The sequence below is a fragment of the Bos indicus x Bos taurus genome, chromosome 15, assembly GCF_003369695.1.
Source record: "Bos indicus x Bos taurus breed Angus x Brahman F1 hybrid chromosome 15, Bos_hybrid_MaternalHap_v2.0, whole genome shotgun sequence".
Classification (NCBI taxonomy): Eukaryota; Metazoa; Chordata; class Mammalia; order Artiodactyla; family Bovidae; genus Bos; species Bos indicus x Bos taurus.
The window spans coordinates 64,053,193-64,078,135 of NC_040090.1; the positions used below are offsets into that span (position 1 = coordinate 64,053,193).

The window sequence follows — 24,943 nt, forward strand, 5'->3', positions numbered from 1 at the left end:
CTCTTCCTGAACGTTAATTGATTCATTAGTGAGTATGAATCTTTTCTCTTTAGACAAAAGTTCTAGGTGGGGGAGAAATAAACTACTAGCCCCAGCCAACACTGTAGTCTAACGCTCTCTGAGAGTCTCAGCTCAGACTCTCCCACCTAATACTGTGGATTTGCTGAGTTCTCTGCCAACCATAGTTTAACATGAAAAATCAACTTTGCTGACAAAGCTGAAACAAGTTACCTAAACACATAAGATCCTAGTTAAAAAGTTTAAGTGGGTGGGGGTGGGGGGAAGAGTATACTTAACAATGGCAAATAGCAACTTCAGGAAAAAAAATAAGAAAAGCAAAAGTCGGAAAAGCAATGAGGGGTAAAAGAAATCTGCTGAGATGAAAAATTCCTAAGAGGTCGCAAAAGAAGTGAAGGGAACCTACTGGGGGCATCATTAGTAAGATACTAAACTTGATTCATGCAAGGAGAGATGCAGAAAGACCTTTACAACAAAGATTTACAAGAGGTGATAAAGAAGCCTCAAGGCAAAGCCACAAACAGCCTGAGTTAATCAATGATGGGACATTATTAGAACCATAAGGTAGGACTAGTTGTCTTTGGCATTTAATTTTGATCGTCATAGGAATTAATCACAGCTCTAACACACACTGACACTGAATGTGTGCTGACGCTACAGAGGACGTGTCTGTCCTAGGCGCTGCAGGCAGGCGGGCGGGCCATGGGGCGAGGGGAGGACGCTTGTCATTAGGGGCTTCCGTGCTGCTGCATGTCAGTTTCTTCAAGAAACAAAAACAGACCACCATAAGAAAACTGAGTTTTTTAATATATATATATTTTTTTCTCAGAGGCAGAATCACATAGCTGTTTTGATATGGATTTCCGGTAGGTCTAAAATACTGCTTTTTTGGAGCTGTAAAAATCCCACTACACAAACACACAGAACAGACATAGAATAAACAGAATCACATGAATTCATCAGATGGTTATTCTAAACATATTCTTCGCCTTGTTTTCTTATAAGTTTGAAGGATCAAATTGGAATTTCTACTCTCAGCAAACGACTCTGATTTGGGAGGATAAAACCTAGAAGGAAAAGATAAAGTCCATAACTGGGTTCACTGGCAATGCCATGTCCGCATGTTTGTGGAAGTGTGCACGTTGACGGGTGTTCTGTATTAGATGAGATGTTTATAATTTCCCCCAAATGAAGAAAGTCTTCATATTTAAAACACATTCTTTATAAAAACAAACCATTGTTCTTCAATGTTATCTTCCCTTGAGGCACAAGTTGCTTCAAGAATGGGGTCAAAAGCTTTAAATGAACAATTTGTTATTCATCTGAAATATCTAGACAGAAAATTGGCAAATTCGGTATATGGTTTAAAAAATGAAATTTTACACTATCTATAAAACTGAACTGAAACACGCACAGAATTTCTTTTTTTACTGCCAAATTGTCAAGTGATCAAAACCTTAAACTGTTTTTCAATCTGAAAGACTAAGAGCTTTAGGGAAAAAGCCACTCCCAACATAACAAAGTGTTATTGTAACAGAAGCAAAAAGCAGGTTAACAGAGGGCATTAAAGAAAAAAAAAAAAACACAAATATTTAAAACCGTAAACACCCGTTAAAACTAGAGTTATATTCCAATCTTAAAAGAAACTATAGCAACTTAAGTGGATGACAATATTCAAAATATTCCAACAGATGTGATTTTATGATGTTAACATCATTTACAAAGCGCTGTGAATGAACACGCTCAGTGGTGTACTCCAATGAATTTAAAACCATACATGATCCTGTTAAGAGTATTTCACTGAGGACAGTCCTAAGGTGTCTTAAATCTATACTAGAGGTTTGGATAGAGAAAGCAGGTATACATTTTGTTTCTTATAAAGAGATTCACAATACAACAAGTGCACTCACAATTATACTAGTCACAATTTTTAATTTTACAGAATAAAGTTTACAGCATGTAAACTTAAAATATATTGATCTTCTTTAAAACCATTTTTAAAGAAGGGCCAATCTGTCATTTTTTAGAAATCAAAAACCAGCAGAAAAATGTAACTGATAAATGCAGTCTTTAAAATATTTTATGGCTAATTATATGCTAATTTTCAAAATACAACAGAATTTTTGGTCCATGAGGCCCTTAAAAAACCAAAAGGTAGGTAAGGATTCCCATTTATCAGTATAAAGTTCATGAAAAAATTCCAATATTTATTAAAACATCTTTTTACAGAATTCTTTTTTTGGATGGTTAACAAGAAATTATCTCTACTAAATAATGGGTGTGACCAGGCAGAAAACATAAGTGAATTAAGATGCTTTTAATATGTGACTATCTGAGAAATCTTTTTAAGGTCATCAATAGTGGATTTTCTTTGAATGCCAACTGAAATATAAGTATGATTTCTTAATGTGTATCAGTATTTGCTGCTTAATATGCCTGTTTTTCTCCCTCTAGGGTAGGAATCAGCAAACTCTGGCCCCTGGGCCAAATCTGGCCTGCAGCCCCTTTCTGTGAGCATATAACTGACATACAGCCATGCCCATTCATGTATGTATTTTCTGCGGCTGCTTCTTTCACTTTAAGGGATGAGGGGAATGGTTTACAGAGACCATATGATCCTCAAAGCCTGGATTATTTACTATCCTATCCTTTACAGAAAAAGTTTGTCAACCCTTGCCCTGCAGGGTTTCCCAGACCAATATAAAATAATGCATTTACTTCTCTACTGTTATTGACACTCTGCTTTCTCGGTGTATAACAAGGAAACTCAACATACTAGCTGAATTTCCGTGTTTAACATATTTGGAACACAACTGATCTCTCCAGCCATAATCTGTTTGATTTTAGGTCACTCAGAAATTCTCCAGGAGCTGGATGATAATAAAATGGATGAGCCACATCTAAAAGAATGGCCAGGAAACTGTACATCCTATTTATCTTGAATAAGGAAGCTGAGTAGCAAGAAGAATAATGAAAAGCAAATATCCCTTAGGGTAATTGCCATTAAGTCAGGGGAAAAACAGCTCGAGTTTTCAAAACACACACAGACATATCCAGAGCCATCCATCCTCCCATCTATTACAACAACTACAACATAAAGTATATTTATTTTATAAATATATTACTGTCTATATACATATAGATACATCCATAAAAGACATGTTAAATAATTATCTGTATAAGCAATACTACTTTAAGTTTTTTGTGTGTTTTAAAATTACACATTCTATTAAAATTATTAAAATAATTCTTTAAAAATATCAGGAATAAAGCCAGTAAAGAGTTGCTTTCCATTCAAGTGGTTCTAAATCTTATCATTGGTCATCCAGACTCCAGACTTGGTCGTCCACAACTCAAAGAAACAGTTCAATTAAGGAAAAGTTAGCCATCAAAAGAGTAACATTCTTACATTTTTAATACTTCTTAACAAATGTGTATGCGTGTATGTATATATATATATATATATATATATAAAACACTCTTTTTAGTTATATTACATATTCTCATAAATGAATTTTCATAAAAACACAAAGTTCAAGTTTCTACCAGTATCAAATATTTTATACTGGTGTACATTTCTTTCAAATGTTTAGGTCAGTGACACACTCTATCAGGATACAGGGATCATATAAAGGAGACTGAAAACTTAGGTATCGCATGCAAGAAAGGAGGAAATACTAAGGGCCAGAATTTGGCCAGTTGAGTACAATTCCCTCTGTAGTAAGACACAGAGACAACAAACCGGCTAGTTACTGTGTAAAGTCCAGTCAACTGTCAATTACTCAGGGCAGAATATTCCAGTCTGAATCCCTCCTCTTCTGTCAGCTGACCACCACTGGCAGTTTCATTACTTACTAATATACCTCTCTCCGGTTATTTGTTAGTGAGTCTGAAGATATGATTAAAGTGAAAGTTTTGGCTAAAATGAAGTTCTGAGATGAGCTCTGAATTTAATGATGGATCCTTTTACTTATTGCTTTAGATAATTAAGAAATTGCTGTATCTCAAGTCAGCCAAACTGCTGTATCTCATTCTTAAGCTCCAAAAGCAACATCAGTGCTTCCAAAAAATGGAGAGGAGTACAGATTGCCTCGACATAAGAAAACTGCTACTTCTTAACTTGCAGTCAATTACACTGAAGGATTTCAGTGTGGCTACTCAGAGCTAGTCACGTCAGGACAGGCAGGGGCAAGCTCCACTGTTTTGCCATAGTCTAAAATCCAGGAAGCAATGACAGATGGTTAGCTACAGACATTAGGAGGTAAATTAAAGGGTGTGCTATACATTTCATCTAAGAGCTCATTTAAGAAAAGTAAAAAAGTTTGGCAAAATCTTCAAACAATTCAAATGCTAAAACTTAAGAAAATGGAAGCAAAACCTACATGTACAATTTAAAAATGATTTCATACTTTAAAAAAAAAAAAAAAAGCAAGCTTAGAAGACTGAAATGAAAGGTACTCCACATTTGTAACCCTACTTTTGGCACTGGGTTAACGTCTACATTAAACTTGTTTACAGAGAATGACCGAGAAAATCAGGAGAACGATTTCACAAGTGAGCAGGTCGCTCAGAGGACGCTGCGGCAGGGGTGTGCGGCAGCGCCCATATCCTCTGCAGGCGCAGCGAGGGGCACCTCACCTCGCAGGCGGCAGCAGCGACTTGAACCCCACTTTCCTGAATTAGGTTTGCTGAACACGGTTCAGATTATTGGATATGTCAATATGCACAATGCCTTTTAGAAGCATTTACTGTAACCCAAATCCTACTTCATGTGACACACAGTGTCACACGAGTAGTGAAAATGTTGTACTAGTCAAAGGTGCTTGGACGTTATTTTCAGGCAGCATTTTACCTTTATTTTAAGTTCACGCTAGGTAAGTTTTAGGAGAAAGAAAATGCCAATAAATTCATTTAATATATTTTAATATATAAAACTATAAGACAGACACTTTTATTTACCTAAATTGTTACTTTTATTTTCTACCCTATTCTAGACTTCGATTTTACTTTAAAAATTTGTATTTAAATAAGGGATAAAATGTTGCCCAAAAGTCTAATCGGAGTTACACATTTGTGTTTTAACTAGATCTACAAATCAAAATAGTTCTTATAGTTAAAAAGATACAATTTGTATCAACAGTAAAAGGTACTTTCTGGTTTTTCAGGGCTTTACTTCAAACTGTAGCATGTAGAATAATCAGGATAACCATGGCATCTAGGCAGACTCCAGAAACAGCTCAGAATGAGTCTGTTAAACTAAGCAAAATTCAAAAACTGGAGGCAACAGTGAAGTCCTCATGTCAGTCACACGACTATCTGCCACGGATTGCAACATCTCTCTTCTAACCGACAACAGAAACGAATCCACACTCAGCAAAACCCATGACTTTGAAACCAGAAATATCCCTTACTAATACAAGAACAGACTTCAGTCTGTATCTAAAACTACACTATTTGTGGCAAGAATCTGGCCTTAATAATATGACAGGCCCCCCAAAAAAATTACCTTCAGGAAAATGGAAAATATACAGTATCTTACAAAAATTTTAAGTTACCATTTACAACTCCTCCATCACCATTTCTATAGTGCAGTATCAACAAATGTTGCATATCCTCAACACAGAAAACCACCTCAGGCCAGCCTTGATAAATAGCAGGACAGCTAAAGAGTATATTAAATATAAAAGTTGCATTGAGAATAATTAGATTCATTAAAAACAGGCAAGTACTGCAAAAGGGTTATTTTATCCAGTATTGTTGTGCCCCCAAACAAAAAGACAAACACACACATTAAAAAATACAAGTTAATGGAAGTCTAGGAATTCAATTCCATTTCTACTGTCTAGAAGCACATCATAGCTGGATAACAAAGCTCTATACTGTAACAGTTAACGGCTTTTGCCTTTTTTATATATAAAAAAATGGAAACGAGTTTTTCCATTGATTGCATCTGCTTTCCTTTAAGTCAACCATATTAAATTAACTAATTACTTAACACAAAAAATCCAAACGAAAATAGAACAATGAAAAGTGCCATATTGTAAATCATTCTAATATATACTGTTGCCCATTTCAACATAAACTTGTAACTTACATTTTGTTTAAAATATAAAGTCAGTGCTGTAGTATATCTTTGTTTCTATAAATAATGATTATAGCACAAAGAAGCCCACTTTCCCCAAATAAAAATAACTTAAAAAGCTGTAAAAGATCCCAATTAAGCTTGGCTTGAAAAAACAGTCTGCTAGGTCTAGTCCAATGTTCAACATTCTGAAGGTATTGTAATTGCTTGCAAGTGATAGACAAACACCAAGTTAATAAAACATGAAACAAAGATAAAAAGTGCTGCATATAAACCCCTGATGCACCAAAGATTAATATCAAAGATCACAGATACATCTAATAAACTGGAAAAATTTCCAGCCAAGGATATATAGCTTTAAAAAGGAAATGTTTAAAAAAAAAATGTTTGAATGTAAAGCAATCCCGTGATACTTCCACTATGTGGGGCTATACATACAGATTCCATGATACAGTATTTCACATAAATGGATACTATATAACCTCCTTGCTGAGAAGGAGATCACATGTGCTATTGTAGCAAACCTCCCTCAGCGTTTAAGCTGAACAAAAAAAAACTACTAAACACCACAAAGATGCATCATCTTTCAATAGCCCAGCTGTGATTTCTCCACTAGAATGGCTGCAGCCAGCTGCTGGGCGTCTGTCATGTGAGGGTTCCTCTTCATGACAAGTCTCACCAGGTCCGGCGGGAAGATGTTGCACAGGTTGACGAAGACCTTTTCTCGGCTGTCCTGGTACCTGGGGGGGTCCGGAGGCGGCGCGCCGCAGTATGGGACACGCCAGGTGGGCTCGGGCTGCTCGGGGAGGCTCTGGAAGGTGAACTGCTCGTAGCACGGCTGCGTGGGGTTATCGGGCAGGGAGTATGTCTGCCGATAGCCGTACGCGTCCAGCCCGTAGCTCTGCCGGTCCCAGCCGCCCAGCCCTTCCTGGCGGGCGTGGGGCTTCCGCGGCCTGGACGGAGAGCCGTCGTAGAGCCGCGAGTCGGAGATGCTGTCTATCCTTGTGGCCACCAGGGAGCGCCCGAGGTGCGGCGCCTTGGCGTGCGCCGAGCCGGGCGGGGACGGGTAGTCGCCGGGACAGCTGGACCGCGCGCCCACGGCCGGGTGCTGCAGGCGCACGGCTAAGTGCGGGAGCGGAGGCTTGTGATGGTACTTTGGTTCTTCGTGACTGTAACTCTGCACTCTGGTTAAGGGGTCGTGGAAACTCTGCAGGAAGGGCTGGGAGTTAAGGCGGCCGTGAGGGTGCATGTGCGGACACTTGAGGTTCTCTTCCAGCTGCGGGTCGGGGGAGCTGACGTAGGTGCGGTCGTTGTACCCCACGTATGAGTCACTGCTCCCGCAGCTCAGGCTCCCTTCACTGCTGCAGTCAGAGGCGACAGAGCTGATCCTGTAATCTGTGTCTAACGAGAAACGCCTTTCAGGGCTCCGTGGGCCTGAGATGCTCAGATTTGAATACGCATTCAACATGGAGTAATATCCAATGTCGACGGGCGAGTCACATTTTGGATACTGTTCATAAGGCATTGGCGTTCCATGATTTTTGGTTGCCATCATCATCGGAGGATATTGCCCCTGTGGTCTTTGATCCTGAGGTGGGAAGTGAACTCCAGATGGAAGGCCATTGCTTAAAGATGTAGTGCTTTGGGGTTTGGCGGTAGAAGTAGCCGGTATACTAACTAAGGAAGGTACAGACCTGGTTTCCAGTTTGTTTTTGGTGGGAAGCTTTTCCTCTAAGTCCTGGTAGACTTGAGTCCTTAGGCTTGGGTCTGATTGCCTCTTTGGAGCACCTCGCTTGACATCAGAAGTGCTGTCGCCCTTAGTGTTGCAGGGGACGCTGTTGCTTTTCACCAGTCCTCCTTCATTCGCAGTTTTGACCGCTGTGTTTCTGGACATGGCACGCAGCTCATCAGCCACGGACCGCTGAGGCTGACTGCCCCTTTCCGGATGATAATATTTGCACTTGTGTCCATAGGTACACTTCTTTCCTATGAAGAGTAAAATCAATTAGGCAAAGGAGCATTCCGCCAGCTCCTAAACACTCAGTGTGGCACTTTTAAGAAAGAAGCAAGCGCAGGAATGGGAGCTGTGCTCAAGGCCACTCTGCTCCCTGCTTCTGAGAAATGCCACCTTTCAGTCTTCCCATGTCAGTGCTATCAAGAGCAATAAGAAAGTCAGCTGACTGAGTAATAATTCCTTTCACGTCCTCAACTCCTACCCGCCTCTCCTCTTCCAGTACAACTCTGCAGTCAGGTAGGACATTTTGTTTTGCAGAGCAAAATGTGCTGCTGTGATGTGATAAAGCCACTCTAATCTGATATGCAGCTAGATGGAAGAACTCCAAGTTTTTATCTACCTGGAAACTAACTTCATGTAGAATTTATCTGAGTTTTTAGAACAGTGCTTTAATTCAGGGGAAATGAATATACACTGAACCCAACTAGGTAAAAACAATTATTATTTTTTTAATTTAATACATTCAAAAGAACCGCATACTATATGCCATCCAAAATTTTATGTTTATTTTTAATAACAAATGTTTAATATTGTGCTTTAAAGTGAAAAAAACTGAAAGTGTAGTCGCTCAGTGTGTCCGACTCTTTGTGACCCCACAGACTGTAGCCCACTAGGCTCCTTTGTCCATGGCATTCTCCAGGCAAGAATACTGGAGTGGGTGGCCATTCCCTTCTCTGGGAGATCTTCCTGACGTGGGGATTGAACCCGGTCTCCTGCATTGCAGGCAGATTCTTTACCATTTGAGCTACTTAAAGGCATTTATTAGATACTATAAAGAAAGTTACCATATGGACAAGGCTGCTTTTTGTGTTCAGGAACAATAGGTTTCTTCCTTAGAAAATTATCCAGGCTTGGGCCATGTCTGCCAAGAGGGTCATCTGGAGGCATGAACCTGTCATGGACATAATACAAAATTATATCTAAAGTAGAAGGTTGACAATTTAGTTCTAAAGACAGAGTGTAAAGAATATTCACCCTAAGGTATTTATTTTGAGATTTTAATCCAAATATTTTGATTCAACATTTATAGGATAAAAAAAATCAGTACAAACAGTTTTCTTAATGAAAACAAAATTAAAATGTTTCAAGCTGAACTTGCATTTAATTCAAACAAGTTTTGGGCCTAGCATGTTCTAATTAATTCTTCCTTTTCTCACGGGATTTTGTAAGGACTTAAGAAAACGATCACAATGGCATTTTACAACAGGCTTTAAGAACATTAATCTTGCGAAGCAATATGAGGCAGGTGGGAGCCAGGAGAAGGTGCTGAAGGACAGAAGGGAGAGGTGGGAGAGAGGATCAGGCAGACTGAAACGACCCAGACCCCTAGCATGTGTCAGATGCCCTGCACACATCGCTGCATCTCATCCCAGCAATAATCCCTTGAAGAATTAGTTCCATTTCACAGGTGATTACACTTTTCTAACTTAGGCTTAGATGAACTAAGTATTTTTATCTCAGTTCACATGGTATAACCAAGATTCAATTTGTCTAACTCCACATTCATTCTCTTCCCACTATAACAAGGTTACTTCTTAGCTGAGATAGAAAAGATCTTAAGGAAATAAACTTATTATCTTAGATCGACTGTCCAATCGAAGCAAGAATTCATGGCATGAATACTGTCAAGAGGTGACTGAGGATTTCTATTACTAGTTATGTTACTGAACATGAAATAAACCACGTTTACCTGTAAAATGTGAATAATGTGTCAACTCCTAAGGGGGTGTTAACATGCCTGAGTAATACCATTGAGCAACTATGATGTTTACTATTATACACATAATATGGTAATATTAAAAGATTAAAAATGGAAGACAAACACTCAATCCTACAACCTTAATACAATTATTTTCCATTATGTGTTGCATTTTAGTTATTTTCCTCTATGTACACAGCACTTTACAAGCACAAATGCAATTTTATACTTTGCTTTTTAACAAATATTTCCCCATGTTTCTGAATAGCTGAATAATATTCCACTAGGAGATGTACCGCAATTAACTGATTTCTGTATTGTATCTTTAGTTGTCTTTGAATTTTTGCAATTATAAATATACAGAAGTGAACATTTTTGATCTTCCTTTTTCCCTCATTATATATTCCAAGAAATGAGACCATTGCTTTGAGAGGGTATTTTTAAGACTTCTGCTAAACCATACCCAAATTTATCAGTTTCATTATGTCTTTAATAGATAGCATAGTGAAGTGAAGTGAAGTTGCTCAGTCACGTCCGACTCTTTGCGACCCTATGGACTGTAGCCTACCAGGCTCTTCCATCCATGGGATTTTCCAGGCAACAATACTGGAGTGGGTTGCCATTTCCTTCTCCAGTGATAACAGCATAAGGCATATACAAAAATATGTTTTTTAATTTTGTGAATTAAATGGGTGAAAAATATACTCTTTGTAGATTTAATTTTCATTTTTGATTATCAACAGGTGAGCTTTTCCCACATATTGGTAAATACAGTTGACCTGACATCTTTGTGCATATCACATGTCCATTATCAATTTAATCATGAATAGTTTTACATTGCTACAATATTTTTTAAAAATCATATATTTAAATAAGCTCTCAATGCTCTAAAGTAGATTTTGAAAGGCAGTGTTCTGGTGGTCAGTGTGTTCCACATTTGCATCCTCTGAAGGTGGCCAGCCTCCACATGTCAGTCACTCAGGGCAGCCTGCATCTCACACAGGGCCTCCTGAGGCAGGACTCTGCCATTTTCTGACTCCCACTGAGGATGAGTGGGGACATCAATAGTTGGAAGAAACTGTCTTACGTCTGGTCAGTGGCAAAAAGACAAGCCTATAGCCTGCTGCCAGGGATACTTAGATTTGCAGGGAAGCAGTGTTACTGTAAGTGGTTTTACTTACTTGTCATTGACAAATGAGTACATTAATAATCGCTCATCTATGAACTTTTTCCATTCTGGTTTCTCATTTGCCAAATCCCTGTAGTTATCATTGGACACAATTATACCATCCGACTCAAAGGCCAGTTTCACGATGAACCTGTCATCATAGCATACCACTCGCCTCCCCTGCACTCGTCGCGAAGGCGTGAACACCAGGATTTTTTCCTTCTCTAATTTACGTAGGATTTCTTGATCTGCAAGAATATCAGGGTAGGATTTTTAGTAATAAAAACATGCAAAACACATCTCACAACTTTCATACAAAGTCAGTTTTTATAACATGAACTGGATGCATGCACCCATTTAATTAGGGATTATGATTTATAGTTTGTAGATGGAGCAAATTTGTAGCTCCCAGTAACAGTTTTCCTTCAGGATTTTCAATTAAAAAAAGGTTTAAAAAAAGCCAAACAAAGCAAACCTAAAAAACATGAAAAGTTTAAATCTTAAAAAAAAAAAAGCATAAAACTGAAACATGACTGAACAAAGTCTGATTTTCATCACATAAAGCTTTTCTTTGACAGCTGGAGCCACCAGCTCTACACAGTGAACTAGCTTCTCACACGCCCCTAGCATGACACTGTCCTAACAAAGCAGTTGTGGTGGGTTTACGTCTGAGCAACAGATTCTTTCCCCCATGTTTATTTTGTGGTGCTGTTTTTCTAACTAGTGGATGTGATGATGGTGGCAGAGTTTGAGAAGTAAAGACGTCGAGCTAGCAAAGGGAAGGGTCTTCAGATGCAAAAGTTTCAAAGAGCAAGGAGGCGGTGAAGTCACAAGTGCTGTTCTGGACAAGGCCATTCTGTGTTCTGTGTCCTTTCCTGTTGAGACAGGTACTAACAAAGACCAGCTGTCTTGTGGGGCTGGACTGAGCAAGAAATTAGAAGTGATTACGTGGGGAAAACAGCCATTGATTAAAAATGGACAGGTAGGGGAATGCTCATTTTCTCTTTGGTTGGCACACACTTTCAGCACTTTCTAACTCTACTGACTTGTTAGTGTTTTGGGGTTTTTTGTTTTTGTTTTTTTAAAGGTAGCAGAGCTCATATTTTGACTAATGATAAAACTGTCTCCTCACCATGCCTTCTTCATACTTTAGCTCTTTCAATCCCAGACTTCCCACCATTGTTAAGTTCTAGCACAAAGTGCTGGGTATGAGCTGACAGACGTCATAATATTTTTTTAAAAAAGGCCCACTTCTCCTCAGTGCTTACTAACTGGAGTTACTGATTTCTGAAAAATTTCTCTTTTAAGTGGATAATCACTACATGCCTACTCTATGGTATGTGCTGTGCTGTCAATAATGTCCAAAATGAAGAACATTCTCTCCTCAAGGAGGCCTCAGTTATTGGGCTGGGCAAGCATGTAGACTGGGCAAGCTGGGTTTGTAACTGCCACAATGGAAGTATGAGCAGAGTATAGGGGATGGAGAGGTGACATGGGTCAACTTGGCATGTAGATTTCATGATGTCAAAATGAGTTTTGTCATGAGACAAAATGACTTCAGGACCAGAACTTTGGTTTAGAAAAGTAGCAGAGAAGTAGAAGTATGAGTGTTCAGAGTTCAGAACTCATGGATAAATCTCAGGTTCTGCCACTCTATCTAGCAACTGTAGTCTTACTGAGCCTGCTTCTTTATGTTCTCAAATGCTGTTTATAGGCTGCGAGGAATCAATGAGTTATCAGGTGTGAAAGCACCTAGCACAGTGTTCAGAAAGCTCTCACTAAACACTGTGTCTTTCAACTAATCAGTTCAGTTCAGTTCAGTCGCTCAGTAGTATCTGACTCTTTGCGACCCTATGGAATGCAGCACGCCAGGCCTCCCTGTCCATGACCAACTCTTGGAGCCTACTCAAACTCATGTCCATTGAGTCAGTGATGCTATCCTACCATCTCATCCTCTGTCGTCCCCTTCTCCTCCTGCCTTCAGTCTTTCCCAGCATCAGGGTCTTTTCCAGTGAGTCAGTTCTTTGCATCAGGTGACTAAAGTATTGGAGTTTCAGCTTCAACATCAGTCTTTCCAATGAACATTCAGGACTGATCTCCTTTAGGATGGATGGACTGGTTGGATCTCCTTGCAGTCCAAGGGACTCTCAAGAGTCTTCTTCAACACCACCGTTCAAAAGCTTCAATTCTTCAGCACTCAGCTTTCTTTATAGTCCAACTCTCACATCCACACATGACTACTGGAAAAACCAGAGCTTTGATTAGATGGACCTTTGTTGGTAAAATAATGTCTCTCTTTTTTAATATGCTATCTAGCTAGGTTGGTCATAACTTTCCTTCCAAGGAGTAAGCGTCTTTTAATTTCATGGCTGCAATCACCATCTGCGGTGATTTTGGGCACTGTTTCCACCATCTATTTGCCTGAAGTGATGGGACCAGATGCCATGATCTTAGTTTTCTGAATGTTGGGTTTTAAGCCAGGTTTTCCACTCTCCTGTTTCACTTTCATCAAGAGGCTCTTTAGTTCTTCTTCATTTTTGCCATAAGGGTGGTGTCATCTGAATATCTGAGGTTATTGATGTTTCTCCTGGCAATCTTGATTCCAGCTTGTGCTTCTTCTAGCTGAGCGTTTCTCATGATGTACTCTGCATGTAAGTTAAATAAGCAGGGTGACAATATGACAGCCTTGACATACTCCTTTTCCTATTTGGAACCAGTCTGTTGTTCCATGTCCAGTTCTAACTGTGGCTTCTTGACTTGCATATAGGTTTCTCAAGAGGCAGGTCAGGTGGTCTGGTATTTGCATTTGTTTCAGAATTTTCCACAGTTTATTGTGATCCACACAGTCAAAGGCTTTGGCAAAGTCAATAAAGCAGAAATAGATGTTTTTCTGGAACTCTCTTGCTTTTTCGATGATCCAGCGGATGTTGGCAATTTGATCTCTGTTTCCTCTGCTTTCTAAATATTCAGCTTGAACATCTGGAAGTTCACGGTTCACGTATTATTGAAGCCTGGCTTGGAGAATTTTAAGCATTACTAGCCTGCGAGATGAGTGCAATTGTGTGGTAGTTTGAGCATTCTTTGGCATTGCCTTTCTTTGGGATTGGAATGAAAATTGACCTTTTCCAGTCCTGTGGCCACTACTGAGTTTTCCAAATTTGCTGGCATATTGAGTGCAGCACTTTCACAGGATCATCTTTCAGGATTTGAAATAGTTCAACTGGAATTCTATCACCTCCACTAGCTTTGTTCATAGTTATGCTTCCCAAGCCCTACTTGACTTCACATTCCAGGATGTCTGGCTCTAGGTCAGTGATCATACTGACCTAGATGTGATGATCTGGATTGTGAAGATCTTTTTTGTACAGTTCTTCTGTGTATTCTTGCCACCTCTCTTAATATCTTCTGCTTCTCTTAGGTCCCTACCATTTCTGTCCTTTATCGAGCCCATCTTTGCATGAAATGTTCCCTTGGTATCTCGAATTTTCTTGAAGAGATCTCTAGTCTTTCCCATTCTATACTTTTCCTCTATTTCTTAGCACTGATCACTGAAGAAGGCTTTCTTATCTCTCCTTGCTATTCTTTGGAACTCTGCATTCAGGTGGGTGTATCTTTCCTTTTCTCCTTTGCTTTTTGCTTCTCTTCTTTTCACAACTATTTGTAAGCCCTCCTCAGACAGCCATTTTGCTTTTCTGCATTTCTTTTTCTTGGGGATGGTCTTGCTCCCTGTCTCCTATACAATGTCATGAATCTCCATCCATAGTTCATCAGGCACTCTTGTCTATCAGATCTAATCCTTAATAGATGCATGTAATTTTTGATCTCTTTTGAAAATGATAGAAAACCAAAACAAAATAAAAAGCCCAGTCTCAGCCACAGGATTTGCCATGTTATAGTTATTGTGTGTGCCCCCTACAAACATTTTGAGATGCCCCTTGACATCTCATTTATCAGTGTACCCATCATCAGGACTCAGATAAGAATACTCAATAAATGACTGTGAAAGGAATACGGAAGCTAGTTAAAGAAGTGTATTCTGAGGTCTTCCAGTTTATTCACTGTCCAGTTTATGCCCTGTTCATGCATAATCCATGGCCCTTTATCTGTGGGAGGGTTTACTCATGTACGATATGCCTGGATCCTGGAAGTGACTGGAGGAGTAGGATGGTTGCCTAAAAGTCATCACCATCTTGCTTAATTTGAATTTCTTTACCAGCCAAAGAAGGTTAAAAGGACACTAATTAGGAAGATAATTAGTGATAATTAATTAGGATAAATAGTCCTTACTTAAATAAATATGAATTCAGTCTAGCTGGTAAGTTAATTGAATCTCTAGTTCCTAGCACAGTACTTGATAACAGTCTTGTGCTCATTTGTTTAATATCTGTTCAATCACTGGAAGCCCAGCTAAAGAGCAAGCTTGAATCTGTATCTGAAAACTTTACAATATTTCTTGCTGTTGTTTCAGCCACTAAGTCCTGTCCGATTCTTTGTGACCACATGGACTGCAGCATGCCAGGCTTCCCTCTCCTTCACTTTCTCCCAGAGTTTGCTCAAAATCATGTCCATTGAGTCAATGATGCCATTCAACTATCTCATCCTCTGTCCCCCTCTTCTCCCCCTCCCCTCAATCTTTCCCACCATCAGGGTCTTTTCCAATGAGTTGGCTCTTTGCAATAGGTGGCCAAAGTATTGGAGCTGCAGCATCAATCATTCCAATGCATATTCAGGGTTGATTTCCTTTAGGATTGACTAATTTGATCTCCTTGCTGTCTAAGGGACTCTCAGTCATCTTCTCTAGCACCACAATTTGAAAGCATCAGTTCCTCAGCACTCAGCCTTCTTTATGTTCCAACTCTCACACCTGTACATGACTACTGGAAAAACTATAGCTTTGACTACATGGACCTTTGTTGGCCAAGTGATGTCTCTGCTTTTTAATACGCTGTCCAGGTTTGTCATAGCTTTTCTTCTAAGGAGCAAGCATCTTTTAATGTCATGGCTGCAGTTACCACTGTAGTGATTTTGGAGCCCAAGAAAATAAAGTCTGTCACTGTTTCCACTTTTTCCCCATCTATTTGCCATGAAGTGATAGGACTGGATGCCATGATCTTCGTTTTCTGAATGCTGAGTTTTAAGCCAGGTTTTTCCACTCTTCTCTTTCACCTTCATCAAGAGGCTCTTCAGTTCCTCTTTGCTTTCTGTCATTAGAGTGGTATCATGTGCATATCTGAAGTTGTTGATATTTCCCCTGGAAATCTTTATTCCAGCTTGTGAGTCATTCAACCTGGCATAAATATTTCTTATCAAGTTTCTTTTTTTGGTATAGTGAAAAAAGACTGGACAATTCAACTTACTAGTTATTACCTTGTTGATGGTTTTAGTTAAGAGAATTATTACCTGGAGGAGAAAACACCTAAGAGCCTCTGACAATAGTGGTACACATTTCACAAAGTAAACTGCATACTGATGAGCTCCAGAGACCTGATGTGCTAGTATCTGAAAGATTAAACTCAGCCACATCTCACACTGAGTATTACCATTTTCCCTTCTTTTGGATCTCATATTCCTTTCACACTCAAGAAGCTTTCATTTATACGTTTAAATATTGCTTTTTCTTTTTCAGTTTATCTTCCCCCTGATTATTAATGCATTATAGTTTCCTGTCAAAAATTGGGAAAGAAAAAGTACTAAGAAGCAGGGAGAAAACAAGACTTCATAAGAAATGACCCAGAGGCAATTACTGTTAATATTTTGGCATATTTCCTTCTAATCATTTTCTATGTATTTTTTCCTTCTATATGTGTATTATGTATGTACATATATGTCACACACCCATAAAATAACAAAACCTGCCTTAAAGTAAAAGAGCATTCCCTGAGATCATTAAAAATTCTGCCCAGATATTCTAATACTACATATTCTATCATATAGATATATATTTATTTACTAAGCCATTTTTATAATTAATGTATGGTTTATTTCCATTTTTTTTTCTATTATAAGTAATATTGCACTGGATGTCTTTGTGGTCAAAAATTTTTCCCTGTACCTTTGTTTATTTTCTGGGGCATTATTCCTAGAAGGGGGACTAGTAGATTCAAGTATTAATGTTTTAAGACCAAACTTTTCCAGAAAGGTTGTAACATCTATGTTTCCATAGCAGTGTACAAGTAACTCCCTGCAGGCACTGAGTATTATCAAGTTTTTAATCTCTGCTAATTTGATGGGTTTAAAAAAAAAGTCACTTAAATTTGCATTTCTTTATTTACTAATGAGGTTGAACAATTTTCCCCTCTTATTTGGCATTTGCATTCTTCCAAATATACTGTTTTTATCAATGTGCACTGTTTGTATCAATGTGTAAGAGTTCTTTTTATGTTATGGATGTGGATTCTTTGTTTATTTGTTGTATTTTTCTTGCTTATTTTCAAGAAAATTTTCTGAAATACAGAAGTTTGATCCAATTAAATCTTATCTTTCCTGTCATAATTTCTTCTAAAACTTTTAAATTTAGGAAGGTCTTACCTAGCCATTCAAAGACTATTTATCATCTCTGATGGAGATTTTTGACAATTAATTCTTCAACCATCTGCAATTTATTGTTATATGGTGTAAGATAAAGATCTAAATATGCATATTTTTTCCAAAGAGTTATCCAGTGTCTTGGGACTGCTGACTGAATTATGCCCACCCTTCCCACTTTACAGTTTATATAGTGAAAGTGAAAGTGAACTTGCTCAGTCGTGTCCGACTCTTTGCGACCCCGTGAATTGTAGCCCGCCAGGCTCCTCTGTCCATGGGATTCTCCAGGCAAGAATACTGGAGTGGGTTGCCATTTCCTTCTCCAGAGGATCTTCCCAACCTAGGGATTGAACCCGGGTCTCCCACATGGCAGGCAGATGCGTTATCCTCTGAGCCACCCGGGAACTCACAGTTTATATAGGCTAGGGTCCGATTCCATGACTATGGGCTCCATCATAACTTGTCTACGGGTTCTTATTCTAATTTAATAATTATAGAGAAAAATAAAGTCTTAAACTTCCCTTGGAGTACACGGTGGGTGGTCACTCCATTGGTTTTTTATTTGAAGAGTGTAGCTTCCTTCACACGGGTTCCTCAGTTTTGTTAATGTTAGGTGCAGAAAGGGGCAGGAAGGGTTGAATGCTATTTGAGAACCACTGACTGGAGCAAAATGTTGAGCAGCAATAATTAACAGTTACAGGGGACACCTCTGCCTGAAACTCATACATTTAAAAATTACAAGATAATGCAAAACATGGATATTTTATTGGGATTGAATCATTTCCTCTACTTGACACCAGACAGGATGACCCTAGGGTCTTTTTTGATCTGTAGTCACTGTTGTTATTTAGTCGCTAAGTTATGTCCGACTCTTTGTGACCCCATGGACTGCAGCATGCCGGATTTCCCTATCCTTCACTATCTCCTGGAGTTCAAGCTCATGTCCATTGAGTCGGTGATGCCATCCAACCATCTCATCCTCCGTTGTCCCCTTCTCTTCCTGCCTTCAATCTTTCCCAGCATCAACGTCTTTTGATTATTGCCTAGTTTCATACAGCAGATGAGAAAACTGGAGCCCAGAAGGGTCAGTGTGCTGCTCAAAGTGCCATGAATTTGAATCTAGGCCTCCTGACTCCTAGCACGTCTCTAAAGGTCAGAATTTTTACAAAATTTGAAGTAAAAAGTTGCAAAGTAAAAAAAAAAAAAAAAAAGGCTTAAGTAGCAAGAATTACTGTTTAGTTTACATAACCAGATAGTTTTTAAACTAGAAAATAATGTCCCACCAAGGGACTGAGTAAACTGTGGCAGACGCACGGATTATTCAGTGAGACGCTGGCTCAGGTGTGCTCGGAAGCTCACGGGCTCACCTGTAATAAGCGCATCAGGCCGGGACTGCTCTTTCCTCCAAGCAGGAACAAAGACGGTGATGTCCTTGTGGCCTCTTTCCAAAAACCAATCCACTGCTAATTTTATTCCTCGGCAGGAAAAGACTTCTTTGTTTCCATGGCTGAAATATTATTTTAGAACACTTAAAACACAATGAAACCTAAATTTGACTTCATTAATTCAAATTTATAAACAGACATGATAACATAATTAAAATAGTTTAAAGAAATTCAAGTTTAAGATGGAGTTTTATGGCTCAGAGGACCAATGAAATAACTAAGGAATGGAAAAATGTAAGGAACAAAAAGAAAATTAGGATTATTGTGTGGAGAATAAAGAAAAGTGGGTCTTCAAATGAGAAGTTGTAAAGGTAAACTAGTTAGAAAGAGAAGGCTCTTTTTGATAGGAGAGGGAAAATTGGGCCTGAGCACAGTGAGAATAATTTCAGTCAAATGTAAAAAGAAATCACGTAGAAAAAAATCTGTACAAACAGTGGAAACAGAATACTTAATAATGAGTTTCTAAACACTTTTCCTTCTCAAGAGTTCTTATGCATATATTTGAATCCAATGATTAAGCAATGCACGAAATTTATTAGGTGACTAATGTAAAACACATTCACACATGCACTTAAATGAAAAAGTCAATGCTTAATCTCATACAAGAAACACTTTCTATGTCCTGCAGTGAAAAGACACCTGGTTTCTGTTTAACAATATTGTGTAGGACAAGGATTAATGACAAAAGGGCATTCAAAATTGGATTAGCAGTTTTAGTGTCTAAATGAAAATGCCCAACTAACAGTGTGGTCATTCAATAAATATTTATCTTAGCACTGCACTTTAACCTAATAATTCAAAATAACACTATTCTAATGTTTTAAAAGAGTCTCCTGCTTTCACTGACATAATTACATTCTTATTATAGTTTGAGCCCTGAAGGCTCCATTCTTATCTATGGGGCAGAAATTCTTTAATTCTTGGGCTAAGGAGGGCTGAATGGAATAAGGTAAGTAAAAGCTCTGTTAACCTTTAACACAAATCACACATTAGGTATATAAATATATTGTTCTGGTGGTTCTCTGGGAAGCAGTAAAACTGTCTAAATATGGTTAACCATATTTGAAGGACAAAACAGAAATAGAATAACTTGCTTTGTAGGTGTTGGAGGCTATAATGCAAAACCACAGGAACTGTTTGTGTTCCATAGACCTGTCCTAATGGTTTGGGACAAGATTAGAGGTGAAATCAGATGCACTGAAAGTTTCAGAGGAAGGGTTAAAAGGAAGTCTGAAGTACATTTGCTAGGTAAGAAGGGATACCTGATGGCTTTGACAACACCCCAGCAAATGGTACAGAGTGATGTTAAATTTCCTAGAAAATACTGAAATTTAAGCAGTTTTCTGAAAACTATAAAAAAATGATGGCATTTTCTTGTGAAGATATACATACTAATTATTCCTCAAGACAAAACTCAACATGCTGAGAGCCAAGGATAAATACAGTCTGCATTAATGCTTTGAGATTTGAGTGTATTGTGCTTTACTAGTCACTGTGACATTTGGTGTGCTGAGACTTGAGCGTTTCACTGCCTCTGGCTCTAAAGGGAGGACCGTAAGCATTTTGTGAAGGTGACTTCAGTTGGTAAAGGCAACCGTCACTCGCACTGTAGAAAGATTCCGTCTTGTAAGTAAAGAACTTTCATAAAATCTGTATAAATAGCAAACCACTTACAAACACAGGACACAGATTTTATAGATTCTAACCCAGGTATTATACCATACGCAACACTTACCACAAAGCTTGTTCCCATTATCTGCTCCCTCCCCTGCACCCACGCCCTGCCTCCCATCCTGCAAACCCTTACAGGGGGAAGCAAGCAAGATGATGACTTCTGTTGCCACACTGTGAAAGGCAAAAGGAAGGACCAGCTGTTGCTGGACCCACATCTCTCTCTGATTTTGTTATTTGAGAACAAACAGCTCCCTAACATTTGCTTAAGAAACTAGTTGTTGCTAAACACATCCTTAACTGCTATGTTATTCATACCATAAACCAACAGGAAACTGGCAAAACTCTATTAACATCAGAAAAAAATATACTTTAAGGCAAAACATTACTAGGAATAAAAAAGTTACTGCTACTGCTAAGTCACTTCAGTCGTGTCCGACTCTGTGCAACCCCAGAGATGGCAGCCCATCAGGATCCCCCGTCCCTGGGATATCCAGGCAAGAACACTGGAGTGGGTTGCCATTTCCTTCTCCAATGCATTAAAGTGAAAAGTAAAAGGGAAGTCACTCAGTCGTGTCCGACTCTTAGCAACCCCATGGACTGCAGCCTACCAGGCTCCTCCATCCATGGGATTTTCCAGGCAAGAGTACTGGAGTGGGGTGCCATTGCCTTCTCCAGCTTGACCTACTAGACAAATGCAAAACCTTGCACAGAGTTAAAGAGAAAATCTTTTCAAGAACACACGAAGAGTTATAAAATTGGCTGTGCACTAGGCCACAGAATAGATTTCAACAGACATGAATCTATCATACAATGTTGACAATGTTATTAAAGATTAATATTGCTATATACCATAAACCAATTTAAAATTTTAATTTAAAAAATGACCCTATTTATAATAGTAACAAAAACTAAACAAATCTAAAGAAAGTATTATAAGAGCTTTATAGAGAAAATGAACATTGAAAACCTGTATTAAAGAGCATAAGAGAAGACCTAAATGAAAGGAACAATATCCCATTTTCATGGATGGTAAGACTCAATGTATGAAGATGGTAATTCTCAAATTAATGTTAGTACACTGAAATCCCAATATCAAAGGGTTTTTTGTGAAACTTGAGAAGTTGATCCTGAAGTTCATTTGAAAAAACAAGAGGCCAAGGACAGTTAAGTAATCCTGAAGAACGAAAAAGGAGGAACTTCTCCCCTAGCTATCAGTACTTCTGCATAAAACTACAGAAATCCAATCAGTGTTATATTAGTTAAGATTAAAAAACAAAATAAACAACAGAAAAGTGAACCTAAGATCGATCTCTCTCGCACACATATATCAGTTCAGTTCAGTTCAGTCACTCAGTTGTGTCCGACTCTTTGTGACCCCATGAATCGCAGTACGCCAGGCCTCCCTGTCCATCACCAACTCCCAGAGTTCATTCAAACTCATGTCCATCGAGTCGGTGATGCCATCCAGCCATCTCATTCTCTGCCGTCCCCTTCTCCTCCTGCCCCCAATCTCTACCAGCATCAGAGTCTTTTCCAATGAGTCAGCTCTTCACATCAGGTGGCCAAAGTATTGGACTTTCAGCTATACGTGTGTATAAATGATAAAAGTGACATTACAGATAGATGAAGAAAAATATGGATCATTTAACAAATGGTACTAGGGCAGTCAATTATTTAGGTGGAAAAAATAAAATTGTACTTTTACCTCATACCACACATAAAAATAAATTGTATATAGATCAAAGATTTAAATATGAAAATACTGTAACACTTTTAGAAGAAATTACAGGACACATTCATATCAAGATAGAGAAATTCTTTTTACTACCAAGGAAAAGAATGATACATTTGAGTACATAAAACTTCTTTGTGAAAAAGATTCCATAAACAAAATAAAAATGCCATAGACTGAGAAGGTACTTGCAATACACAGGACTGATAAAAAGACTAGTACTTAGAATACATAAAGTATTCCTGTACATTGAGAAGGGTAATCCTCCCCTTTTATTTTTTTTTAAGGCAATAGATATAAACAGTGAATTTACAAGAGAGGAAACCCATATGACCAACAAACAAATGAAAAAAGCTCAACGGTGAAGAAATGCAAATTAAAGCCAAAGTGAGACACCACTTCACACCCATCATATGGGAAGAAATAAAGTCTGCAAACACCAGATGTTGCCACGGATGTGTGACAGAAGTAACTCATACATTACAGGTGGGAGTATAAATTGGTATGACTATTCAGGAGGGCAATTTGGGAATACTTTATTATCAAGTTGAAAGCCGTGTTTTCTCTCAACATAGTAATTCCACATCCAGTGGTACCTTGAAATCGGACTGAAAGTACTCAGCAGTTGGCCAGCCTGAGATCTCCCATTGGGGCAGGCTACCGTCTTCTTTCTCTTTTATGGCTAGGGTGGGGAAAGGGACAGGCACCTGGGGACGTGTAGGGTTGGTCCCTGGGTGTCCAATACTTCCCCAGCCAGTCCTTTCCTGAACAGGCCAAAGAAATGAATGCTAACTAGGAAACCCCTGGAATGGCTGCTGTTGTCTTGGAAGTCCCTGCCAGCTGCCAAGGCCCAGAATCATTCCTAGTAACAGGAAAGTGAGCAGCTACTGGGTGACTCCAAACTGCAGATGGGACTTCCACAGACCGGGAGAGGCTGGGGGAGACTGAACTGGACCTACCCTCATGGGGCGTGTTGAAGGATGTGCTGGTTATAATATAAGGAGCAACTGAGGGAGGCTCTGATAAAGAATTATAAAAACAGAGTGATCTTGATAAAAAAGTTATGAAAAACAGGATGTCAGAGTGAACACAATGTAGCTATCAGTGCAAATTAACTGTCTGTTGAGTGTTTACTAAAAAAGTAGGATGATGTTTACAAACTGTAGTTCTAGTGCCATATAAATAGAGAAGGAAATTCATCACGGTTCTGTAGTCACTTACAGGCTATATGTGTATGCATTTGGGGTTTTTTGCTTAGTAGTAAAAATAGCTAATTCTCTATTTATGAATTGGCATGATCCTATGGGCCTCTATTTGTTATTTCAACAATTTGGCAATAGGATGGTATACCGCAAGCAAGTCCTGTTGGTGACTCAGAAGATTTATGGCCACTTTTGATTAGGAAAAGACCCTGGATGTTTGCTATAAAGTATCCTTTCGACTACTTTTGCTCAGTGGGATTGGTTTCCCAGGGAAAATGCCAAAGTCACTGCTAATTCTAAGTTCCTGTTGAGCAAAATGGATAATACACCTTGAAGGTTGTGTGTGATTAAACCTGGCCTTTAATGCAGAAAAATATAAGGAGCCTGCCAGTGGATCTCTTTCTGAAAGGGCTTATTTTACTCTGTCATGTTTGGAATAGGCATGTTTAGAAAAATCTTGCTTTGCAGTGGCTAGAGGAAGGCTCATCTGAAGCAGACAAATTGGTATATTTATACCAAATTTTAGAAAAACCCTACTTAAAAGGATTATTAGCATCTCTGGATCTCAGGAAATAAATGAAAGAATGAACTGGACAGCCAGTAAGAATGAATTTAAAAACGGAAAGAAGAGATTAAGAAATGGAAAGCACCTTTGTCTTTCTCCAGGTTTTCAACCCTTCTCTGCGGTTGCTCCCTTCCACCTCAGTAGAAGCTCCCACCCTCAGTCTTCTTTGCTCATCTGGGACCTGGGAAGAGGAGATGATGGCTTCTTGGACAGATGGTTCCCAAGGGCTTTAGGATTTGGGGATAACTTACTTGAATATTCTGGTATGGATTTCACCTCCAAGACTCCCCCTACATTCAACATGCAAAACATAGCTAGGGAGGCAGAAATGATCAAGAGAAAGTAACAAGGAGTCTGAGAATGTGGATAAGAAACTATCCTAGAATTAAGGCATCAGGTTGGCGAATTAAGGCATCAGGTTGGCAAATAGTTGCCCTAATAACTTGGAAGGAAGGGGAAACAAAAGGAGTCAGGCTGCAAAACAGCAGCATGAGCCTGAAACTACAGGGCCATATGAGCCAACTTGGTTTTCATCAAATGTGGAGAGAATCAGCCTTCTCCCTTTGGAGCTCCAGGGACTCTAATGCTTTTTAGAATTTAGTACTGCTGGGTGGATCAGATGTGGTGAGGACACCACAACCCTTTTCTCTAGCTGATGTCTACCTTAAGAGTTATCTTCCAGAGCCCTAGAAAGATCTGCAATAATGTGCCAAGGTTTTCTGTGGTGTGGTTTCAGTTTACAGCCACGTGTGTGAGGATGGACACCTGACTGATGGAACAGGCATGACTGGCGAATGGAGTGCCATGGCCGTGGGTCTC

General features: G+C 39.0%; 1 protein-coding gene across 4 annotated transcripts in view; it reads right to left on the bottom strand.

Annotated features, from left to right (window-relative positions):
* Nucleotides 1-803: 803 nt before the first annotated feature.
* Nucleotides 804-24,943, bottom strand: part of ZC3H12C (zinc finger CCCH-type containing 12C) — a 72,880-nt gene continuing 48,740 nt past the window's right edge. For all 4 annotated transcript variants that reach the window (XM_027563808.1, XM_027563811.1, XM_027563809.1 and 1 more), the window contains exons 3-6: nucleotides 18,874-19,013; nucleotides 10,995-11,229; nucleotides 8,900-9,006; nucleotides 804-8,086 (exon numbers count right to left, since the gene is read on the bottom strand). In XM_027563808.1, the coding sequence (XP_027419609.1) occupies nucleotides 6,687-8,086; nucleotides 8,900-9,006; nucleotides 10,995-11,229; nucleotides 18,874-19,013 (1,882 nt within the window). In that variant the 3' untranslated portion in view covers nucleotides 804-6,686. The remainder of the gene's footprint in view (nucleotides 8,087-8,899; nucleotides 9,007-10,994; nucleotides 11,230-18,873; nucleotides 19,014-24,943) is intronic.